General features: G+C 42.4%; 1 protein-coding gene across 1 annotated transcript in view; it reads right to left on the bottom strand.

Annotated features, from left to right (window-relative positions):
* Positions 1-24427, bottom strand: part of arvcfb (ARVCF delta catenin family member b) — a 138735-nt gene that overhangs the window by 15972 nt on the left and 98336 nt on the right. The window contains exon 11 of the mRNA XM_030737112.1: positions 1815-1942. Within this exon, the coding sequence (XP_030592972.1) occupies positions 1815-1942 (128 nt within the window). The remainder of the gene's footprint in view (positions 1-1814; positions 1943-24427) is intronic.

The raw sequence follows: 24427 nt of genomic DNA, 5'->3' as shown, positions 1-24427 counted from the left end.
ACCAGCACAGGTTGAAAAGGACATTTCGGGTACATTTGACACTCACACACGGCCGTGCACCCTCACACTGTCACTCTGCAACTACAAGGCAGCTCATCTTTGCTCCTTAGGCTTGAGTAATTCTCAGCATCACACAGTGGGGCTCTGAACGGACTTGTGATATAATTTGTCTTAATTTAAACATCAGTAGATTTTACTTCTCATTTTTGGTAACATAAAACATTAAGCTTGACATAAAAGAGTTTTCTCTTTGGAGCGCCGTTACCCCAAGAGATGCAATTAAGCAGAGGGCAGTCAAAGCTGAGCCACCAGGTGGCAGTAGTAAGCCTTGGAAAATAGGCAAACCTTCCCTGTGGTACCAAGCAGAAGCAAACAATGAAGAGGATTTAAAGTAGAAGCTCTGATATCCTCTGAGGGAGCAGGACATGCTTTGTCCAGCTACCAGATGTGACAGTCTGATCTGTTAGCAGCTCCATGGGTTACTGTTAGCCTGGTCAGGCCTTCTGATCATGCTTAACAGAGAAAAAAAAACCCCAAAAAGGAAACAATTTTTCCACCTCCAAATATTCACATTAGCTAAAAATCACTACTTTTGAATTATTAAAAACACTGACTGAGAAACTCAGAGCTGAATCTGGTCTCATGAAGCAAGAAAAATAAATAAATAAATCAAGATTTCAGGCGTTTTTTACTCATGACTTCTCTGGGAGCTTTTTGTTGCTGATGAAATTGGAGGACTGAAAGACACATTTACAGTGTGACACTTGGGTGTTAAGAGAAGAGCTTTTGTGATAATGCTGCTGTGGGCTGAATACAGCCAGTCTGCAGGAAAACATAAGTGACCGTTCTTGCCCGAGGTGCTGCGCGCAAACTGGCAGCTGACTACCACCCATCCCTGTCGATAATTCACTGCTGCCTGCGAGCCAGACAGCAGCTCCACAGATGCTTTAACTGGAATAAATGTGTAAACCTGGCTGTAGAGCTTCTCATCTATTCCATCATCAGAAACAAATATCCAATATAAGAGTGCTACATAATAGATATAACCCTTATCTAATATTATTCCACCTAGATAGGTTGCCTTCCTGTTGATGTAAACTGGCTCTGCATTAAATGTACAGCATCATAAATGTACCTACAATTAATTTAGTTTCAATTTCCATCACAGAAACAAGTGCTAACAACGTCAAACTTTAACAATGCTGTGATCATCTTTCTTGATCCAAGTCCAGCCAGCTAGCAATACATTTTGCACGAGTTACCTACTGCTTGCTTTAATTGGGTCTTCCTTGAAATTAGCTTCTACATCCATACTCGCTATACGGTTTGCACGGCCCTTAGAAGCAGGCTCTGTTGCTTTTTTTAAGCTCATTTTATTTCAATACATTTTCATCCCAGTCTGTCAAGTACTTTGTTGTGCCAGATCTTGCTGGTGCTGTGGAGATAAGCAGGAGTCCTTTAGCTGATGTCTTGATCAACCACATACAGGTTTAGCCATGTGGTTTTTTTTTAGGTTTAAAAAGGATTGTGGTTAGGGTTCAAATCTGCCCCTTCAAAACAGTAATATAAACGTGACACCAAAGAGTGCACAAGCATCCATATAGGACAAGTGGGGAGCAACAGATCCATCTTATTATTGCATAAACCTGGTGTCACTGAAAAACTGTTATAGTGAGAGCAAACCTGGTATTTTTGGTACCATCGCAGGATACATACAAGGTCAAAGATGAGGACAGGGGTTGTAAAAACATAAATGAGTTAAAAAAAAAAAAAAAGTCATACAGGATATGGCATCACCCCAATCCAGTACTCACAGTCCACTGTCCAGCACTGAGGTTTTGCAGAGCCCCTGCAGCTGCCTCTAGGGTGTTATAGTTCTGGCTCTCCGTCAGCAGAGATAGGTAGAGCCTTACCACCTCTGGCTGATACAGCAGCTCAAAGCCTGCAGGGAAATACAGAGAAACAAACACACTGGTTAGAATCTGTAGCCAGAAAGACAGGCCAGTTAGGCTGTGTGAAGGTGCTGAGGTTTATCTCTGTCCATAAGGAATGTCCTTTGGCTCAGCAAAACAGGAGAGAATCTTGGGTTTGCCATAATGCACAACACCTCTGGTGATAGCACACAACCTTGACAAACACCACAAAATTTGGGCCGCAGTTCTTTTTGAAAACTTTCTAAAATGTTCCCGAGCGCAAAACTATGGAAAACAGTGTTAGAAACTGACACCCACTGTGTCTATTTGGTTTGAAACAGCCTGCAACTCCTTTATGAAGAAAAGCTGGAGCAGCGCCTAGTAAATTTCCACTTAGTAATACTAAAGCATTACCATTGAAAACACTTCAGAATTATAAATGAGGAGAACACAAGAAGGAGAGCTTATTGATCCGACATCCCTCACCAAACCCAGAGTATTTGAGAGGGAGGTTTATCTCACTAGCACATAAGACATTCCAGCACAGTCAATCATTAGGGCTCCCTCTGATGGAAATGTAATTACATTATCAGCTATTAGACAGAGCCAGCACAGGGAGAGGCCGAGGTGTCGGATCGCATCAAATCAAATGTATTCATCCAAGGTTTTTCTTATTTTGTACTAACAAATGATTTTAAGGAGACCAATGATACATTAAATGAGTCCAAGGGGTGGATATTTTCTTCATGCATAATCACTTGATTCATTGGTACACACACACACACACACACATGGAGGGAAGACATCCCGTCAGACACTGATAACTTGACCAAAACAGTTCTTTCCAATTTTGAAGAACCAGAATGCCACACACATTTTTGAGTTTTATTCTACATCACTTCCTACAACAGAATAAAGAAGCACTCAACTTCATCTAATCTAAACAAAGCTAGAACCAATACAATAGTGTTTCAATACAGGGGGCACAAACAGCTATTACCCACAGAGGCTTTAACAGACTTCTGCAGCTCAGATCAGAAGTGAGCTGACGCTTTAAAACCGATGGCCAAAATCATCTTTTACAGAAATACAGCTTCCTTCCCATCCTCTACAAGAGTGTGCAAGCCATTTTAAATCCTTCTTCTATACCTCAAGGTCCAAATGAAAGAAAATATAAGCCACTGTTTCTTCCCATGTGTTCTGCGGCCAGTAATTCCAAGGTTCAATTTGAAATCCCCCCATATTATAGGAGCTGGGATACATCATAACCCCGTTTGATTGATGCGCACGGGTTCACGAGGCTCTCAGTACTTCCTTGTAGAAAAAATAATAATTGTGTAATGTGTGACTTGGGCCCACATATAAAACCACGAGTCAAAACCCATAAAAAGGCAACTTAAGGTAATGTGCCCTTTTTTATTGACTCACTTTTTTTAGTAGAAGGAGACACTAACAGAGGGAAGAGTATCATTTTTGTGCTCGAGAGGTACAAGATAAACACAAACTGACATTTGTGCTCCTAAATCCACATCTCGCACCCATAATTTGCAGCGAGCGGAAGCTTGAGTCTCTGACTGCCAGATTCAAACACAGCAACATAATAGTTAACGCTCAAAAATACAGCGTTTTCATTCCTGAGACGCTTCCCCAGGAGACCCTGGGAAGCGTATGGGAGGGACTGCCGGACTGGGAGAATGTTACTGGAATTGCTGCTTGAGATATCTTTAAGTTATTTTCAAAGAGGAAATAGAATGAGGAGTTGACTGCCCCCCAGTTGTAATCATGTGCTAAAACATGAATCACTTTTTTTCTCTTCTCAGGGGCTACACAAGAAGAGGGGAAGACTACAAACCAGACACTCAGCAACATTCTGCACGTGCCTCATATTTCTGGGCCTACTGGGTGCACACTCAGCAAACTGGAACGCATCAAACAGGCAGTTGTGTTGACAGACATTTCATCTCCGAGGCAGATTCTTTTTACACAAAATGTCAGCCATGTTGAACCTTTGGAAGGTTTTTCTGTGCTCCAAAACTGTGCATATTGTGGTTCTTTCTTTTCTGTAATGTAATCTGCAAATCCACACTCCCTCCATCTTGAAATTCTTGGGGTTTTGGTCTGGCAACCAAGTGAAGCAACTTATGAAATTGGAGTTTTACAAATGAAAGACATGCACAGTTCAACAAAGGAGATGAGAATGGAGGGGAAATTCACTAAGCGTTTAAACTAATTCCTTTAGCTTTAGTGGAATTTTCTCACTGTTGAGACAGTAAGTATCTCTGCCAGAGCCTTTTACTCAGCATTTTTGGAAGGGGCTTAATGTCAGCACCAAGTCCCGGAGGTCCTTACTAATTAGCACAAGCCAGGTCAAGTTCTGTTGGCAACTGTACACTGAAGTGTTGCTGTTGTTGTCGTCATCATTCGTCTCCTTCTCGCCTTTTGGCCTGCTGTTGTCAGTTTGTTAGGCAGAATTACGGTTCGGACACGGAGATGAGCTGTCAGTGTGACGTCACCTTGGCTCAGGGCAACCCACAGCTCTATATTCTGTGACAGACTGGAAACATGATGAGATTACTTAAATATGATGGATTTGATCCTGTGACGTTGCATGGAGAGCATGCAACACGACTCCTGAGTCTCCCTGTTTTTCAATCATATAGCCACACATGATATTCGAAGCACTCTCAGTGCTCACTCTCAGTAGCATTGGGAAGTTTTAAAGTACTTTTTGTTTTTTTTAGAGAAACAAATAATGGAATGAAAAAGTTCCTCTCAGCTGTAATTTTTGTTTTTACTTCTTTACTGCAATTTCAGTGCAATCATCTGTGCTGTTACCAGTAGTAGCAGCTGTTTTCAGCAGGCAGCAGCCTCTCAAGCTGAAAAATTCATCTAAAGGAAAGGATCAAAAACTGCACTTCCTCCAAAGACCACCTGAGGCCAGCCCCAAAAGTGAGTCAATCTCAGTAGACTGTTCTGCTAATATACCTAACCTTGGTGATAAAATTAACAGGTTTCCATTTCTCTTCATAACAAATGCAACAAGGTGATTTTTTTAACTTACCTGTTTGGATTTCTTAGGGTTTAAATTTAAGAGAATCTGCCGGACTTCCTTATTTAGAGTTACTGAACTGGACCTCTCAGGATTGTGTGGGGTGTTGGTGCCTTTTAGAGCATTTTTTAACAGAATTGTCCTACAAATAGGCCTGCTGTGAAATACGGCCTGCTGCAAGGTATGACCAATACGAGAAGTACACTATATGATGTCGGCCCAGCCTTTGCAGATATAACAGCTTCAACTCTTCTGGGAAGGCTTTCCACAAGGTTTAGGAGTGCTTATGGGAATTTTTGGCCATTCTTCCAGAAGTGCATTTGTGAGGTCAGACACTGATGTTGGACAAGAAGGTCTGCATCACAGTCTCCAGTCTAATTCATCCCAAAGGTGTTCTGTCAGGTTGAGGTCAGGACTCTGTGCAGGCCAGTCAAGTTCTTCCACACCAAACTGGCTCATCCATGTCTTTATGGACCTGCTTTGTGCACTGGTGTGCAGTCATGTTGGAACAGGAAGGGGCCATCCCCAAACTGTTCCCACAAAGTTGGGAGCATGAAATTGTCCAAAATGTCTTGGTATGCTGAAGCATGAAGAGTTCCTTTCACTGGAAATAAGAAGCCGAGCCCAACTCCTGAAAAACAACAGACAAGTACCGTTCTCCTGGCAACCGCCAAACCCAGACTCATCCATCGGATTGCCAATGATTCAATGATTTGGATGGTGAGTGAATACTTAGTGTATGTGCTTCGGTTTGGTAGGGAAAATTCTAATATTAGGATCGTCTTTTTCCAAGCACTAACAACCCCCCCCCCCCCCCCCCCAAAAAAAAAAAAAAAATCAAGCTTTTACTGCTTTGCTCCTGTACAGTTTATGGATGTGGCTTGCTGACCAAGCCTTACAACTTCACCTTCTCAATCAAGTCACAGTCATTATTGTCTTAAAAAAAAAAACTTCCTAGGGAAGGACAAAGCTAGTCAATGACCCCTGCAGAGCACTTAGCTACTACATGGAATGATGTACCCAGGAGATGAAAGTAGGGTAAATATTAGACCTACATTCAGCAGGTGGACATCCTAATGTTGCCCTGCTGTTTAGTGTCTCCTAAGACATTCGCACTGTAGTTACACACACACACACACACACGCACACACACACACACACACACACACCAAGTAAAACATGCAAACACAGACAAACATGTATAAATCAATACATTAAAATGTAACTAGATCAGTGCCAGCTCCCAGTGAGCTCTGCACAGCATGTCTGTTTCTACAGCATGTGGGTTGGTGTGGCAAACATCAACACCAAGTATGCCAGAGTATGGCACAGTTTCTTAGATTTCATTATCCTTAAATATTTGCTCTCATTTGATAACTAAAGTACTGTTGGGCAGTGAGTCAAACATCTCCCGGGAATCATGTGACTGAGTTACGGGTCTGCAGTCACAACCAAGAAGTACCCTCTCCAAGCCTTTTGTTTTACCAACTCAGTCACTCCTTCAGCTCTGGTGTGTCTGAATAAATTCTCATCCTCTGTTTGCCACAGCCATGTGTTTAGTTGCAAGCTTTGGCTTGGGCTGAACCAGGCCTCACTGGCTCTCACTATCCACAGTAGAGGAGGGAAGCAGCTTTCAGGTCAAATGTGTGACGAGACAACAGAGCTACTCTGCACGGGGGGGAGAGTGGATGTAGGTTCAGGACTAACATCTGATATCTTAGTAGCCGTAATTTTATCCTTTACCTTAAACTAAACAAAAGATTCCTGCCGGTATAAAGTCAGTGGATGCAAACACACGGCGCTGTCACACACACACACACATACAGAACGGCACAGTCAATAACACAAGCAGGAAATGCTCCTGACATGTAAGCTCCTCCCTAAATGACGTGAGAGGGGAGGAGAGGGAGGTTATTTTTCCAAGTAGAAGACGATGGCGACAACTCCTGGAATTGAGAAATTGAGGTGAAGCTCAATTAGCACAGAAGAAGCACCGGCTTTGTGGCGCTGCAGTGCATGAAAACTGGGTTAGAAATGAAGCCGAAGTGATTGAGTGACGCTCAGCACAGAGCTATAGCATTAATTCAGTTCAAGTGGCCACACTATTACCTTCACAGACTGTGACAGGCCGGTAAATGATAATGGATTAACTGATGAGCAAGATAGCACCACACACACACACAAATACACGCACAGCACATGTATGTGAACATACAGTAATGAAGGCTCTTCTCTCCGATTCACACACTCATCGACTCGGGTCTCCAGAGCAATTTGCCTTGCTCTTAGACAGTTTGCTGCATTCAGGCTGAACTCGATACATACCTCTTCAAACACCTCCGTGTACACACACACACACACACACGCACACCAAGCTCTTATGATGAAAGCGATGTTCATCGACCAACCTTGACTAAATCAAGAACAGGGTCTCTTTCTGCATCCTGCAAGCACTCTATTTATTCACTGCTCCATTTCCAGTATACTTAGAGCACACAGCGCTTTCATCGAAACAGGAGGGACACGATGCCCGATCACTTTCTATAACTCATAGAAGAGAGTTAGAGGAAGATGAAGAGAGTGGCAGCCAGAAAAATAGAAAACAGCAGGAAAAAAAATCCTTTATATTATACTCAAATAATTTTCACAAACCTTTTTACTATTACTCTCATTGTTCAGCTGCTCTGATTGAGCATCAGAGAAAGATGAGGACATGGAAGCCGAAGTAAGAAAAAGGTAGGAGAAACACTCATAAAGCTACAGTATACTGGCCAGAGGATGACCTCCTCCTCCTCCTGTGAAAGGCTGCATAAATAAATCAGACCACCACAGTGGGGAAGCCTCAAGTCATCAAGTCTCCATTCTTATATACATTTAACCCCGCCAGTCCTCTTTATATTTATACCTCCTTATATAAGTACAAGCAGGCACATGGGAAAATGCTACAGTGCTAATGAAGACTTCTGCAGGGCAGAGCCATAGCACAGCGACAGCTAAAACAGCACATCATTAAAAGTGGTATGCCACCAACATAATAATGGTCATGACTCTCTCGAGTTCATTAAAACTAAAAGGTAAATGGTGGAGCCATGTAAACAAAACAAGCAAACTGGCAGGCTATGCAGAGGCTTAAGCAATTCCAGTCAGACAGTGTTTGAAAATGATGCTTTGTTGTTATTGTTGTTGCTTGGAGTAGCACCAGATGGATGGAGTTTATACACCATGTCAGTTTTTCAAAGCATGATGGATGGTAAGAATTAGATCACAATAATTTATGCAATTGATCTGTTAATTAAGGTAGACCTGCTTTAAAGAAGGTCAGTGGGCCCCACAGAGAAGCTACTGTAGCCAAAATTGGATAGTTATAACTTCCTTGCTCAATCCTTGCCATTTCACTGCAGGAGAGCGCCTCACCAAGACCAAACCTTAATAACGGCTTTAACAGGAAGGTGTCGCTTGACGCTGCATAGCTGCGCAAGGTGGCAAAGCGACCATGCTGACCCCTATCCAGTTTGAAGTGCCTGCAATCGGAATGAATAAGCAACAGGATTGGACAGCGAAACGGTGGTGGTACCATAATGTACAATGTCCAGTTGTTAGGGGCTCTGTGATCAGAAAATGCATTCCTTCTGGGTTTGGTAGTTTGCTTTAAAGGGAGATCAGTATTAAAAAGGTGAGACTGTGCCTGCATTTTGGAAGGTATGTAGAATCAACAATTAAGCTGTCTTTGTGTTTTTATTAGAATAACTCCTGGCCTTAGTCTGCAATATTAGGATATTACTACTGATCGAGTAGTGGATGATTTTATTATTTCTGCAGGTTAGCTCTTTCTTCCTTTGAGTAAAAAAATGTTACAAATTGCTTTCAGTTGAAGAATGTATTGCAAGTGTAACAGCTTAGAATATATATCTACTTGGTAGGAATGGATGGCAGTATCTGTGGGGATTGGTACAATAGATGTTTCCTTGCTAGTGAAGGTGAATTATTACTAGAGGACATGTAGTGAACTCAATAGTTAGGAAATTAGAAATTTGAATCCCATTTGTATGCTCAAGATGCATCTTAATGTCAGGTGTGAATGTAATTAGACCCTGATATGAGATGCATGTTAATGCACCGTATGAATCACACAAAAGTACATGCAATTGACTTTCAAATCCCTTCCCACTGCTCTCTCTGGTGTAATTGCTTCTGCGGCAAACCACAGTGAAAATCAGCTCCTCCACGTAGGTCACACCGAAAACAAACACTCTTTTGCAAAATCAATTTGACCCATGTCTGGTTCAGCTGATTTAAAACACACTAGTGTACTCATCCTACGCCAGAGGGAAAACATGTGATGTAGGATCACATTACCTCTCAACCCACAGCCCTCCCAACAGGCCTGAAGCCGAGAGGGGCCAAAACAGAGCGCGCTGATGGTCTGCCACGGCAGTTCACCCTCCAGTCACCCCTTCAGACTGACAGGGTCCAGGAGTCAAAGCATCATTTTCTCCTCTCATAGCCAGTTGGCTCGTGCTGCAGATTGGCATCTCTGTGGGGCGGGCAGCCCCAGTGCAGCACACATTAGCATACCCACATGGTGGTTGGCCTTAGTTTGCTGGATGTTGACAAAGAAAGGCAGAAGGTGGCAACTGGCCCAACCTTTGGACAGCTACCCATCAGTTTTGGAGCAAAAAGATATACCGGCATGATGGTGTGGTTGAAGAGAAGGGGGGGAGGGTGTGGGGGAAATAGAGAGCGGACCAAATGGGAAAATATATAGCTAAAGGCACAAAGGAAATGTGTAGACCTCTTTGTCACTCCCTTTCTCCGTCTGCAGCGTGCCAGTTCACTGTAGGGGGTTCTGCTCCACCAAGACCAAAAGTCTGGTCCATGAAAGCTTGCTTCCGATCATTTAGCACAAAAGGACTCTTTCCAGCAAGCTGTTTCTGCAGTGACAAGGGAATATCCCGTCTTTCCCGGTGCTGACAGGCCAGCAAAATCCCGCTGCGGCCTTTTTTGTCCAAAGAGGACACATCACCACCGGTAGCAAAAACCTGCTGCTGAACTGACACCAACTGTCCAGAATGTCCAAGTACTCTTTTAACTAAGTCCAGCAGAAATGCTCCATATCTCCGGTTTCAGCCACTGAACTTTGGACACAAACACAGAGCCACTGGGTCTCTCACTATTGAGCCACATTTGTATTAGGTTTTCTGTGGCTTACTCAAGAATGTGCCTTGCAGCTATCTGGTCTCTCAGTGGATCGACAACAGTAATGCAATGGCTGTTTGTTTCCAATGTCCCTTCTGCTAATGCAATAGTGTTTTAAGCCCTCAGGTGGAGGTGTTAGTTTATATTAGAGTTTCTGTCAGGTGGAGATGTTATTTCCCTTTAGATAAAAACATATTGGCGAAATATGTCACTTTCCAAGTTGCGCAGAGTATGAAACAGCCCTTCATAGCAAGTTCCTATTGAACAAATGGCTTACAAACTCAATATCGAACAATGTTTAAACACAGTTGTCAGACACTACACATCATCTATTGTAAAAACACAAGGCACTTAGAGGTACAAGTTCTCTTCGTGTTTAATGCTACAAACAGGCACTGACACTTTATGCCTGGTAAAAGTTTAAAATCATGTATCCAGGTGCTTTCATTTGGAAATAATAACAGAATGGCCTGGTAGTAGAATATAGGCTCTAATACTACTACTAATATTAACTAATATTAGGGCTTACTGTATCTTACGGCTTGTTTTCTATAATTAGTGGCATGTTACTGTTTTAACACCAAACAATGGCTTTCTGGTCTAAAAATGACACAAATGCATGCAATTGTGTTAGAATTCATAACAAGTCAGGATTACCTTTTTTTTGGGGGGGGGGGGGGGGGGGGGGGGTCTCAAAGCTTTACAGCACTAGCTTGGAGTCCAATAATACAGAGCACTCTACAAACACATCCAGCTCTTGTTAAACTCCATTCTTAAGGTGTTTAATAGGAGCCAAGAGTAGAAAAAATGACAGATATTGAACATTTAGAGCAGTTTGAAACCTCAGCTTAAGGGACTACTTGCACATATGCTGACCTCATTATTTGAAACGTTACCCAGGTTAAACATGAGTATTGACCATTGTACCTGTACCGTATATACACTATACTGACAAAAATATTCACTCACCCATCCAAATCATTGATTTCAGGTGTTCCAATCACTTCCATGGCCACAGGTGTATTAACCAAGCACCTAGGCATGCAGACTGCTTCTACAAACATTTGTGAAAGAATGAGTCGTTCACAGGAGCTCAGTGAATTCCAGTGTGGTACCATGATAGGATACCACCTGTGCAACAAGTCCAGTCATAAAATTTTCTTGCTACTAAATATTCCAGTGGTATTATGACAGGGGAAGGGGAAGCAATTGAGAATGATGGCAATTCCAGTGAAAGGAACTCTTAATGCTTCAGCATACCAAAACACTTTGGACAATTTCATGCTCCTAACTTTGTGGGAACAGTTTGGGGACGGCCCCTTCCTGTTCCAACATGACTGCACACCAGTGCACAAAGCAAGGCCCATAAAGACATGGATGAGCCAGTTTGGTGTTGAAGAATGTGATTGGCCTGCACAGAGTCCTGACCTCAACCTGACAGAACACCTTTGGGATGAATTAGAGCAGAGACTGTGATCCAGGCCTTCTTGTCCAACATCAGTGTCTGACCTCACAAATGTGCTTCTGGAAGAATGGTCAAAAATTCCCATAAACACTCCTAAACCTTGTGGAAAGCCTTCCAAGAAAAGTTGAAGCTATTATAGCTGCAAAGGGTGGGTCAACATCATATTAAACCCTATGGATTAAGAATAGGGTGTCACTCAAGTTTATATGTGTGTGAAGGCAGACGAGCGAATACTTTTGGCAATATAGTGTAACTGACAGAAAATAATGAAAAGCAGAACAGGTCCCCTTGAAACGTGTGAGACTTCGTCACGGCTGCCTTCAATTCCCAGGTAATGTCAACACATTTTTAGAGCCTGTCGTACTGGTCAGCCCTGTGAGCCATAAAAAGCTGCTTTGGAATATGACAGGCTACCAGCTGCATCCTGCAGATGCATGTCTTGACTGTGCCATTACATTGACTACAAATGGGGAAGAAAAAAAAATGATACAGAGAAGTCTGCTATTGAGCACATTTTTTTTTCTATCCCTCGGTCTCCGCCTCTTTCCTGATTCTCTGCTTGGTTTCTTCCACCGTCTTTCAGTCTTCTCTCACCAGCTGTCAAATCTGCGCCACAGACACAAAATGTAGCATAAATGCCAAAACTGCTTCAAACTACTGATGTAGACAATATGTAGAAAGGAAAAAGTACACGACGGTAGTACGAAAGTTGCTATGGAAACCACCTATCCATTGCCAGTAACAAATCGGCTCATTCGAGGTTCACTGGAGAGAGTTGGGCCAGAAACAGCAAAACATGGGGCATATCACAGAATTTAGGGGATGCATATTATTCCGAGGTAATGTGCTGAAGACAGGAATTAGCCAAACTGGAAACCATAACTTGGAGTATTTTGTAAATAAGGATCTTTCTCATACTTACCTAATTCCCATAATTCCACAGCCACTGGCCCAAAACGCTGACCCGAGAGCTGTAATTAGTGGCTAAGCCCTGCATGTGCCTCGTGTAAGTTTATGTTGTGCAACAACAGCTTCGTCAGATGATCAAGTGTTTCAGAGTGGAGAGGCGTGCGTATGTGTTTTAGTGTGTTTGCGTGTGTGACGCTGTGTGTACACGTGCATTTCTGAGAGTGGAGTGCGTATAAGCATCACCTTGAGTGCCTGCTTTCCTTACTCAGTCAAGTCACGTCCTCACCCAGACACAAACGAAACCAAAAACTCAGGCAACAGCAAGAGGCTGCCAGAGAAAAAGAGATAAAGGGGAAGAAATAGGTAGAGAGAGGAAGAAATAAAGATAAAGAGAGTGAGGGATCGAGATCCCACAGAGAAAGGGGGTGTGTGGGTGTGGGTGTGTGTGTGTGTGTGTGTGTGCGTGCGTGAATGGCAACATTTCCCATTTCTTATTTGGCAGTTTAAGTTGTTCACCTGGGCCTGAAAGTCTGGAATACAAGCTTAAGTTGTCAGGGCAGTGTCGTTCTTTCACCACAAATTCCACCTTACAGTCGATTCCCAACACACTACACCTCTCCACATCCGACAGACATATCACGAGGAAATTGCGTAGCAACACAAGTGAGGAGAGAAGGAAGAAAAGGAAAGAAGGGGGAGAACATGGGGAATGCGAAGGAAAGAGACAAAGTGGGGATTTTCTGGGTAGGAAAGGGAAAAGAAAAAGCAATGCTGGAAGTAGGGACCTGCAAAAACAGCACAACAAAGCAGGTAAACAGGGACCAAGGAGGGAAGGAATAATATAGTGGGTGGGGTAGAGGAAAGGACAATCGTATGAAGAGCAAAGAGGCGAAGGTTGGATAGAGGAAAAAAAATCGTGACTGAGTGGAGCTGAGCTATGAATGTTGCATGGTGAATGGGACAGCTGTCTGGCAAATAGTCCACAGAGATGCATGGATCGTTTCAGGGCATCAAGATGAAAAGAAAGGGGGTGAAAAAAAGCCATTTACAATCTACAATAAGAAAAACTGATGCACTGCAGCACCAGCTAAATGATGTGCGCTGCAGTTTGGGGTGGGGGTTTGTAGTTTGGGTGTCCAGCCTTTTGGGAATAAGCCTAGATAATCCTGTCGACTGCTGGTGTGCGTGTGCGTGTGCGTGTGTGTGTGTGTGTGTGTGTGTGTGTGTTTGGGGGGGGGGGGGTTAATAGAGATATGGCAGTGACTGGAACGAGGACAGAAGATAGCGGCTGAGGACTAAAGCAGATGGACTAAGGGGTGGGTGTGTGTGTGTGTGTGTGTGTGTGTGGCTGCGAGGGCCTGAGCCTGCAATCCGGGTGAAGGAAAGTAATAAGGCTTAAACACACACAGACTAGAGGTGCAGCTGTCTTTGTTGCTTGAAAGCTGCTGATAACAGTAGTTAATATTTGGTACCAGTACATATAACACAGAGATCGCTTTCATGCAACTTAAAAACCTTTTATTCTCCTTTCAGCCTTATATTTTTATCCTTATACAATAGGGTAGCATCGCATGATTTACAGTTCAAAAAGATGCATTGGTGCAAACCCCTCAGCTTATTTTTAGAGTCTAACCAATATAGGATTTTTAATTCATTCTCAATGACATCATACAGAGCCAAGAGTAGAAAAAACTGCGTTACCTAAGAGCAAACACTTACCAATAAAGCAGAATTTAGACCTATCACATGACTGTTTACAGTAGTGCTTTGGAGTAATACTCCAAAGGGGGGTTGGCAATCAACTGATGGACCAACAAAAGGCCAAAATTTGTTCAGTGCAATGCATTCAATGGCCTCTCGTTTTGTCGGCCTCATTTCCCCCGTAATTCAGTGCACTTAATATGAACAAGAAAAAAAAAATACCCCAAGCAGCAGCTCTTAAACAAGTACCCCCTCTGCCCCTGAGTAGAACCTACATCTGTAATGTCTGATGATGGCTGTGATGGTGTTTGGTGGTGGAGGGATTTCCTGTGTCTGGGTTAGCGTCAGCAACCATCTCTCATTTAAAGCGCCCTTCAGCTTCACCAATGATGCTGTGGTCAATCTTCCTAGGTAATATATTCTCTCCCTGCAACACCCTGACAGCACCACCTTTAATAGCTAAATAATAACATCGCCTTATGTTCAAGGGTGAAGTGCATTGTCCTTTGTAAATGCATGTGTATCTGTGTGTGTGTGAGAGAGAAGGAGGCAGAGTTTGACAGACTATTTGTGTGTGTCAATAAGCCGTGTGGCTGCTTTTTTTCTTTTTTGGACAGCTGTATGAATTAGGATTTGCGTGTGCTCATAAGAGTCAAATGAAAGGCGGTGAGGATGAGATGATTTGCCCCCGCCGGCTTAAACGAGCCCATCGCCAAATCAGACGCGCATTAAAATCCAAAATGCTCCTGATTATAGACCAGTCAAACAGATTGGCTATGAATGCTAAGAAACCAAAAAGCATTTCAAGTCGCCCTCTACCCACTCAGTCGTCTCACTCTCTCACATAAATAGACAACTTTTTCCTTATGCTTCCCGTTCTTCTGCTCTTCTCTTTTATGGCTGTTATATAGTCCCAGGAACATTGATACAGCTCTGAGACCTTGGCCCTTCCCATTCTTCTGTTTACTTGTTCGAAAGGAGAATACAAATTTTATGCTGTGTTAATGAAAGTGTCATTTAAATGCCCCAAATATAACCTGAAACATAACGCTGGCCTGACGCGCAGCATAAGTTGGACCGATTTTATGCTGCAAGTAAAACCTCATTGAAGGGACAGTTTGATTGGATGCCTGCCAGCACCAGTGACCCTCTCATTCGATTGTACCGGAGGACAGCAATCCTTAGGGTGCATTTAAGCGCTCCTGTTTACAACAGTCTGGATTGTTTGCAGCCAATATTTAACAGGTAATGGGACAGTGGCAAATTCTGAAGGGATGCGGTTTTTTTTTTTTTCCCCACTTCACTAAGCTTCTGTTGTAGCTCCAGTGAAGCCAGTCAGTACGCCATTAATCTGCTTTTAATTAGATTAAAGCGTCTCTCACAGAAACAGGAAGCAGCACTCTTGTGCCTCGAACAGGGCCAAACAAAGGCTCCAATTGGCAACTAAATCTCACAGTGCTTCCTCCTACTTTCCTGGAATCGTTCTTGTCTCATAATTATCACTTTACTCCAACTGCTCAGGTTTGGGGATATGTGGGAGGTGAATGACATGGTTAATCATCTGAAGAGCCTGATGTTGCCGGCTACTGTGAATTCCTGGCACTTCTTTGGGAGTTTCACAGAGCACAGTAGGAGGAGACAGAGGGCACTGAGGGGTTTTACTTTGTATTTTTTGAGGGGAAGCAAAGTTGGGGCACAAGAGTTAAGTTTATGCATTGCCACTGAAGAAGTGCTGGGAATTAGAGACACCCCACAATCCTCTGCCAAACACAGGTGGATAAATGCTGCCATGCATGAACACACACAAACACATAATAATCTGCAAGGACTTCACTCCACTAATGATGTGTAGAGCAGTCACTCTCTATGAGCTCTCCTAGGAATAGCATTATTATGCAAACCTCTTTGTATTTCCAACAAAACACACAGCGGTCCCACTTACATAAACCTCTTGCTCCCCTCATTTGTTTTTCACTCCATGCCTTATTATCACCCCTTTTCATCACTGAGGAGTTGAGGGGGGAGTCGCAGTAGCCAAAATGTCAGCTCCAAGCCGCTGGCTATTCACATATTAGTCCTTTTTCTGCGTTTATTAGCAACAACAAAGGCAAAACTGTGGCTGGAAGACAGGAGTGTCAAGTTAGCTGTAGGTAGCTGAGTGGGCTCAGTGGATGGTGGCACTCCAAACAGCTGGTGTAGCAGATAGGGATTCAGATTTAATCTTGGCAAGGTGGGACAGGGGTGTGTGGAAAAATTAACATCTGGGGTATTTTTTAATATGGTGACATACAAGCAAATTATGGTACTGTGGTGGTGCTGTCACTATGTATTTAAATTATTTTCCTGACTTCCAAAACTACAGAAAGCTCCGGTGGATATGTTCTTCACACATCACCCCATCATGGCATTAGAAAAAAAACCAGGCTATTTAGAGATCCAGACGGTATGTTTTTCAATGCTATCAAATGCCCTCTTTCTCATTACATGATATTGCTCTGATAAATGTTGTATTTTGTCAATCCATTATAGCACAACACGCACCAGCAGAGGGCCATCTCTACTGGTGGAAAAGGCAGCTGAGCTCAGTGAGCTGTGAATAATGGTGACTGCACAAAACAAATACACAAATAAAGACAGACAACACAGATAAAGCTGTATGGCAACATCACACACACACATGCCCCCACCCCGCACCCCACCCCACCCCACCCCACACACAAACACGCAATGTTTTCTCTTTTCAGTCCCAGGTGCGTTTGTCTGTGCCCACCACAGCATCACCAGTTCCTCAGCAATCAGTGGAAGAAGGAAGGGAAGCAATTTCTAGGCATTAAATTCCAAATGAACTACATTTAAATTTAGTTTTAGACTAGTTACGCTACAGTCACACTTGAGAAAAACAGTCCCTAGAGACTGTAGTACAAGCAAAATTATTGAAACCATGTGTAATGAACTTGCTCCCTTCTTATCTTCGAAATGGTTACTTTGAAGACAGGAGCCACGACCTGCATCACTTGCCATTCTTAAAGTGACTTTGGCACGTCAATGAAATTAGCCAGACAATCCTAAATCTCCCAGCGGATTAACAATAATCAGTCTAATTCCGCTTTTTAATTCTCATTTACAATAAACTACTTAATCCCTCCATAACTAGACTGACTGTATTTCTTTCAACAAATAAATGTGATGATTTTAATACTTTTTTCCAGAACAAAGTTTCTAGTATTTGCGGTGATATCTCTTGTAGTTTAATTTATTTGAATCACATTCTCATTAAATGACAGCATGAGCTCAATGTTCACATTCTCACCTGTAAACGATCTGGAAGAAGTTATTCATCAGTTAAAGTCTGGCACCTCTTTACTTGACCCCTCATATTTATCATCCCTTTCTCTGAACCACAATGAGCAAATCAGAAACCTTGGCATAATTTTGGAGTGTAACCTCAGGTTTGATAATCACATTAATAAGATCACCAGAACTGCTTTCTCCATCCATCCATGTTCTTCTGCTTATCAAAAGTTAGAAAATTCTTATCTCAAACTGACTCTGAGAAATTGGTCCATGCATTTATAGTGAGCAGGTTAGACTACTGTAATGCTCTATTTGCAGGGCTATCCAAATCATCAGTGGGACAACTATATAAATAAAATTGCCATTGCCATTGTCAGGCCGGTAATAACAAGGTAATAAGACATCTGCCTGCTATCAGTTTTGTATCAGTTTGACTAAAAGGGGTCAAGTTTGCAATTATGTGCAATCTGTGTGTGATAAAACAATGATTTACTCTGACAAATCAGTGAAAATCACCAATCTGTTGCCATCTAAATACATGGAAATTGACATTAAACAGAAATAAACATTAACTACTTGCATTCAGTCCAGCCAGAGACAAATTGTGTCCAGCACCCTTTGGCAAAACCCTCATAAGGTGCTGCACACGCAGTCTCTGGGCAACCAGTTGAATGTCGCAACTACTTTTGATCGATCACCAAATGCAAAAATATTGAACACAATTATCAGGCAACTATCAATTTTTCCCAGTTGCAAGGACATTGCTGTCCTATTTTTACTCTGGAGCGACTGAGCCATAAGTGGTCTAAAAATAAAAGAACTGTGAGAAAGTATGAACTGCTCTACCTACTGCTTGCAGCCAAACTATGCTTGCTTTAATGAAACATCATCTGGTTTTCCAAATTCAGAAAAACACTGGGCAGAGTAACTGTTGTTTACTGGAGCTTTAGTGCAGCATAGACTATATGAGCTGCAGCCCCAGAAAGAGATGGGCGGCTACATAACCTGACATTTGTGCGTAGTTCAGCCAATTGAATGGCAACTACACTGTTAACAAAAACACATGGAGAGTAAAAAAGACAGAAGTTGGCACTGGCATGGTGCCATTTTATTCAGTGGTTGCAAAGATCATAATAACACAACGCAAAACTGCATAACCTCACAAGGAGAATCGTGTCAGTTAATGTGCCAATTTTTAGTTGAAAAACTGGGACATGACACTGTCAGTATACACTTTCACAGGGTTCTTACCTACATGTAATACTTAGCCATCCAGGAAGGGTGAATGGTTTCACAGTTTTTAACACTGGGTTAGAATTCGTATGAGTTCTGTCTCAAATGCTTCTTGGCTGCCTTGTCTCTTAACTTCTTAACTATTATAACTATTCAATCAGCCAAAGGTGTACACAGTGTAAAGGGATAGTAACATCTGTGTCTTCATGTAAAGGCATCAATTATCTCCTGGTGCCACCAATTTGTGGCTGTTACGGTCATGGTAATATACACAGTTTGAATATATACACAGTTTGAATAGTTTGAAGCTTGAAGCGCATGATTATGACTAATGTTTGGTTCTAGGATTTGTTTGTTTATTTATACTCTATTTAATCAGAAAGTCTCCTGAGATGCAAGACCTCTTTTTTGGGTTTTGTTTGTTTGCATCCAATTTAGTTTTGTCTCATCTGAGTCATTCGTCCTTTTCTTAGAGCCGGGTAAACTTCCCTCTGGACTTGAACACGTCCAGTATAAATGGGACACACAACACACTGTGTTTGGCATAAGGAAGGTGTAATGCCAAGAGAAATGCAATGACAGAGGCTACTGAGAGACGGAGAGTGATACAAGGTGCCAGACAGTCTGGAACCAAGGAGTGGATGCTATGTGTCAAGATAGCCAAGAAGCTGAGGGTGAGAAAGTATGTGCGAATGTGCTTCAGCCAAGTGTCCGTGCAAGCTTTGTATGCTTATATGCACGCTTTGTTTGCCATCTGTGTGTCTGGGTTAGACGGCCGTGAGGTAAGCCATCATTATTAGAGGTCTCACCTGGCAGCAAAATGTAGCGGGTGTAGCAGAGATGGAGGAGGAGTGGCAACTGGAACAAGCGAGTGCTGTGTTTCTGTGGTTAACAAAAGGGGCAAATGATTCACTGCAGTCAGCTGGTCACAGGCTAGCAAGAAGACAGTGAAGCCAGGGGTCAGCATTCACTATCGAGGTGTTAAATTCCACAGGCATGAAAATAGAGTGTCTACACGGTACCACAACTTGGAATTTGGGACATGGCAATGTGTTCTCCTCACTCTGCTTTACCTTTGGCTGCAATGTACACAGGCACAGACACAGAACAGGTCAAACTTTCCCTTTGACTGGAATTGTGCTTGTCTGAAATAGACTTGGCAGCAGCGTAATGACGCAAAGATGCCTTATTTTGACAAATGGATCTGCTTTATCACATTTCCCTGCTAAGGGAGGATGTTCATCAAGCCTTTGGGCAAGTGGTTTTTTCTCCCTCCACCACTTCTAAACCATAAGGAAAGATATAGGATGGAGGATTAAAAGAATCAGATTTATGCCACAGACCCATTAAGTGAAATATTTCTCCTCCATGTAAGGTGACAACACCAGAGACAAACAAAGTGTAGCTCTATTTTCTTTAACTCAATTGAGCCTCTGACTTTTCCGACATCAAGAGCTGAGATGCTTCAGAGGCAGAGATGACTGCGACAGCAAAACAGTCATGTTGATTACGCTACAATAGAGATCCCCAGTGGGCTGATATCAAAGTGGGTTAAGGAATACAATAAATACAGCTCGCACCAGTGTTGTTTGTCAATGCTAAGACCTCTCCCGCAAATTAAATGCTTGGCTTGCAAGAAAAAGAAAAAAAAAAACCCTGCGAGACGTGTTACGCAGTTGTCGTCTTTGTAAAGGCGGGTGTTTTCGTAACCGCTCAATGTGTGTTTACGAGACGAGTGGAGTGCAATAAATCTCTCATGGATGGAGAGAGCACCACAGTGGGAAAGAGCAAGACAAATGAGAATTAGTAGTGGAGGTAGAAAGAGAAATGGAGAGTGCAAAAGGGCAGACACGGAAAGCGCCGAAGCTTTTCAAACACAATGTCTTTATGGCTCCGTCACATTGCCCTTAGTGTCAGATATGTCTAAGTAGTACTACTTAAAGCAGCTGGGATCAAAAAGCCTTAGTGGAAACTGGACACAGATTGCCAAAAAGATTCACCATGGTGGGAATAAGTACTGATAGAACAAACAGTGCTCATCCACCAAGTTTACCTGATTTTCAAGTTGAGATACCTTACATTACATCAACACCTGCAGAAAGAATGATCTCTGATTTTTCATTTATTGCCATCATTGCAGAGTTTCCACCATAGTATTACAAGCCCTGCCTGGGCTGAAACAGCTTGAAAAAAAACTATAAAGACATTTTAAAAAGGAATAAATAACAAGGCAAATGTTAGAAAACTGATATCTGTCCACTTATCTCCACTATTAGTGACTACAACAGGCTAGAAGATTTTATGAACGGCGCTAACTGTGTCTCGGTGCTCTCTCACTGGTATACGTGAGAAAAATGGGAAATAAACTCCTTGACGTCTCTCTCTGTCTCTCCTGTCACCCACTGTGACTGCAGAGAAGCACCTAAACCAAAGCTCTGTTACTCCGTCTGTGCCTCACAATTAGCGTTACAGAGAGGTGCTAGCGCTACATTAATTGAGTGCAACCTTAAAATAACCCCATCTCTCAAACTGCTGGTGGAGACCCTGATCAGGTCAACTTTTTTTTTTTTTTTGTCTGGTAGTTTAGTGCATGCATGATATTTTCACTCACTTCAGTGTGTCAGCACTATTAAAACAGTGTTGTTGTTTTTAAAAAAAAAGTACACCCTATGCCAATTCTAATGTCTTATATATCAGGGCATTATAAAAAATAATCAGGTCCTTAGCAGGTTTTAAATACAACCTAAAATTAACAAAACGACATATTACACTGTGTGATTATTTATTTAATAAAAACTAAGCCAAAACACAGAAGCCATATTTGAAAAAACTAATTATTGCCTTACTGCTTCCATAGAAATTAAGACAGCAAGTAGCAGCCAGGTGCTGCTAAGCAAACTTTGGGCAGTTTGCTGGTCTGGAGTGTTCAGGTGTGTCACACAATGCCAAGGAGGAAAGACATCAACATTGATCTTGGAGAAGCAATTGTTGCTGCACATCAATCTGGGAAAGGGTATAAGAACATTTTCAATTTGAAGTTGCCAATATTCCCAGGTGTAGATGTCCCAGCAAATTCAGCCTAAAGTGCTCAAAGAAACTGCAAAAAAAAAAAAAAAAAAAAAAGAGCTGCATCTCAGACTCTACGGGCCTCAGTTAGCATGTTAGATGTTCAAGTTCATGACAGTCAATTAGAAAAAGACTGAACGAGTATGTCTTGTTTGGAATGGTTGCCAGGTGACATCTTCTCTCTAAAAGGGAACATGGCTGCACGGATTACGTTTCCAAAGTTGCATCTGAACAAACCGCAAGACCTCTGGAACAATGTCTCATCTGTCCAAAGGACAGTGTCTGTCCAAAGTCCATGTGATGTCCTGTTGTGCTGATATGCAGTGTCTGGAGAAAACCAAACACAGCATATCAGCACAAACACCTCATACCACCTGTCTAGCACATTGGTGGCGGGAGGATAATTTGGGCTGGTTTTGCAGCCACAGGGCCTGGGCACCTTGCAGTTGACCATAACCTCCTCTGTGTGCTAAAGTATCCTAAGGTCAAATGTGAGGCTAGCTGTCCAAGTGAGTCTGAGTCTTGCTACAGGACAATGATCCAAGGCACAGCAGCAAATCCACAACAGAATGGCTAAAAACAAAAAGAAGAATTGAGGTGCTGCAATGATCCAGTCAAAGTCCAGACCTCAACTTCACTGACACGCTGTGGCGGGTCCTTAAGAGAGCTGTGCATAAATGAATGCCCGCAAACCTCAATGAACTGATGCAACCTTCTAAAGAAGAGCAGGACAAAATTCCTCCACAACAATGTGAGAGACTGATAGTCATACAAAAAACAATTACTCCAATTTTGTGCTGCTAAAGGTGATTCTACAAGCTACTGAATGACGGGGTGAACTTATTCACACACTGCTTCTGCATTTTGGCTTAGTGTCTGTTAAATAAATAAAAACATGGTGTCAAATGTCATGTCCTGTTTATCTGAACTTACCCAATTTTACATTATTACATTATTTTCTTAACAGGCCCAGATATTCTAATTGATAGAGGGTGTACGTTCTTTTTACTATGACTGTATGCTGACTGCACAAGTGCACAATCTCCATTTTAAAATTATATAGCTGTTTATAAGAAAAATTGTACCACATTTTACCACACTGCATTCATACAGTCTGACCTAATTGATGAAATACACACTCGTGGTGGGAGGCATGTGAAAGAATCCCTTTACTACAGACCACAAATAAAGTTATCTTAATACACATGAAAGAAGAGCTTTTATAAGCTGAGCTGCTCTGAAGCCTGTCATTTTTATGTCATTTTCTGAAGGTAAAATGCTTTTAGCTTTAGTTTGGCTACGATCTGACCACTTGTACTCGTACACTTTGGATGCTCAGGCTCATTGAAAACACAACTACATGCTCAGCAGAGATGCAAGGTGCTATCCACCAGAATCACATATGCTGGAACAATCAGATTGGAACATTATTGGAGTAGCTGTCCTTGCTCATATGTAGCACAGCTGCGCTATTCTCACACAGCTGCAAATCGGCACAACAGGACATCACATGGACTTTGTACCAGGGAGCTGGCAGATTACAGACCTTTTAATGCTTTAGAATCAATGAAGAAAGATCTATACAACAGCACACACTCACCACAACTCTCTCCCTCCTCCTTCTCCTCCCCTGACCTTTTTCCAATCTAAAAGGTAAACGCTGTGGTTTCAATTAAGTGCTGGGAAAATGTGTCATCATCCCAGGGGCTGCCACACTCACTGGCTCTTTAATGAAAAGGGTCTTTTCACACTTCTTAATTACTTTTGTTACAACTCTCCTCTAACTTTATCCAGCTCTGTGGATGGCATGAATAATGCGCCACCAGTAACTTCAGACTTCTCTAATGTTGGGCAAAATAACTCAATCAGTTGGTTCGGACTAAGTGGCCATATAATCAAGGTAAAGGGATAAAAAGACTGACACGACTGAAATTGCTCACATTTAGTAAGATGTTTTGTTAACAAGTGCAGTCATTGGTGCTTGGCTAATAAGTGACAGAGACATTAACAGCCTAGGATAATACTTACAACCTTTAGTCATGCTGACGTTTGTGCTATGATGAAAGCATTATTTTATAAGCCATTCTAATACCTGAGCTACATTTTGTCCCCTTCCAAAACTCACAGTACAAATAGATGGCCACAAATGACAGTCATGACGAAAACTGTAGACCCTCCTACTACCTGCGCACACAGGTCAGAGGGCTCGTCTAGGAATGTTACCACGACGATATATCCTGGTAAGAAGTGAACCGCCTTTGTAACAATCCTTAAGTTACCTGAATAAGCCCAAATCCTGCTTCCTAGCACAGGTCTCTGGGATAACAGGCAGCTGCTTTCAGAGAAACAATTTTGAAAAACCTGATGCACTCTGCCTGCCCAGCACCAAGTGAGCAGACATAGTACAGCATTTAACTGCTAATAGTCAATGTTGGGCCCGCTGTGTAACGTCACATCCAAAGCTTTTAGGATCTTTAATGAGTTGGCTCATTGCTAGTTTCAACCCAAGCCTCAAAGCATGTCTCAAACAGCACTGTAATCACAAATGCTGTCAAAAGAAATTACCCACCAGCTCTTATTCTCTTGTCTTCTCTTTTATTC

Source organism: Archocentrus centrarchus, chromosome 9 (genome assembly GCF_007364275.1).
Source record: "Archocentrus centrarchus isolate MPI-CPG fArcCen1 chromosome 9, fArcCen1, whole genome shotgun sequence".
In the NCBI taxonomy this organism is placed as follows: Eukaryota; Metazoa; Chordata; class Actinopteri; order Cichliformes; family Cichlidae; genus Archocentrus; species Archocentrus centrarchus.
The sequence above is the reverse complement of the archived record's forward strand: the minus strand, read 5'-3'. Positions and strand labels throughout refer to the sequence as shown.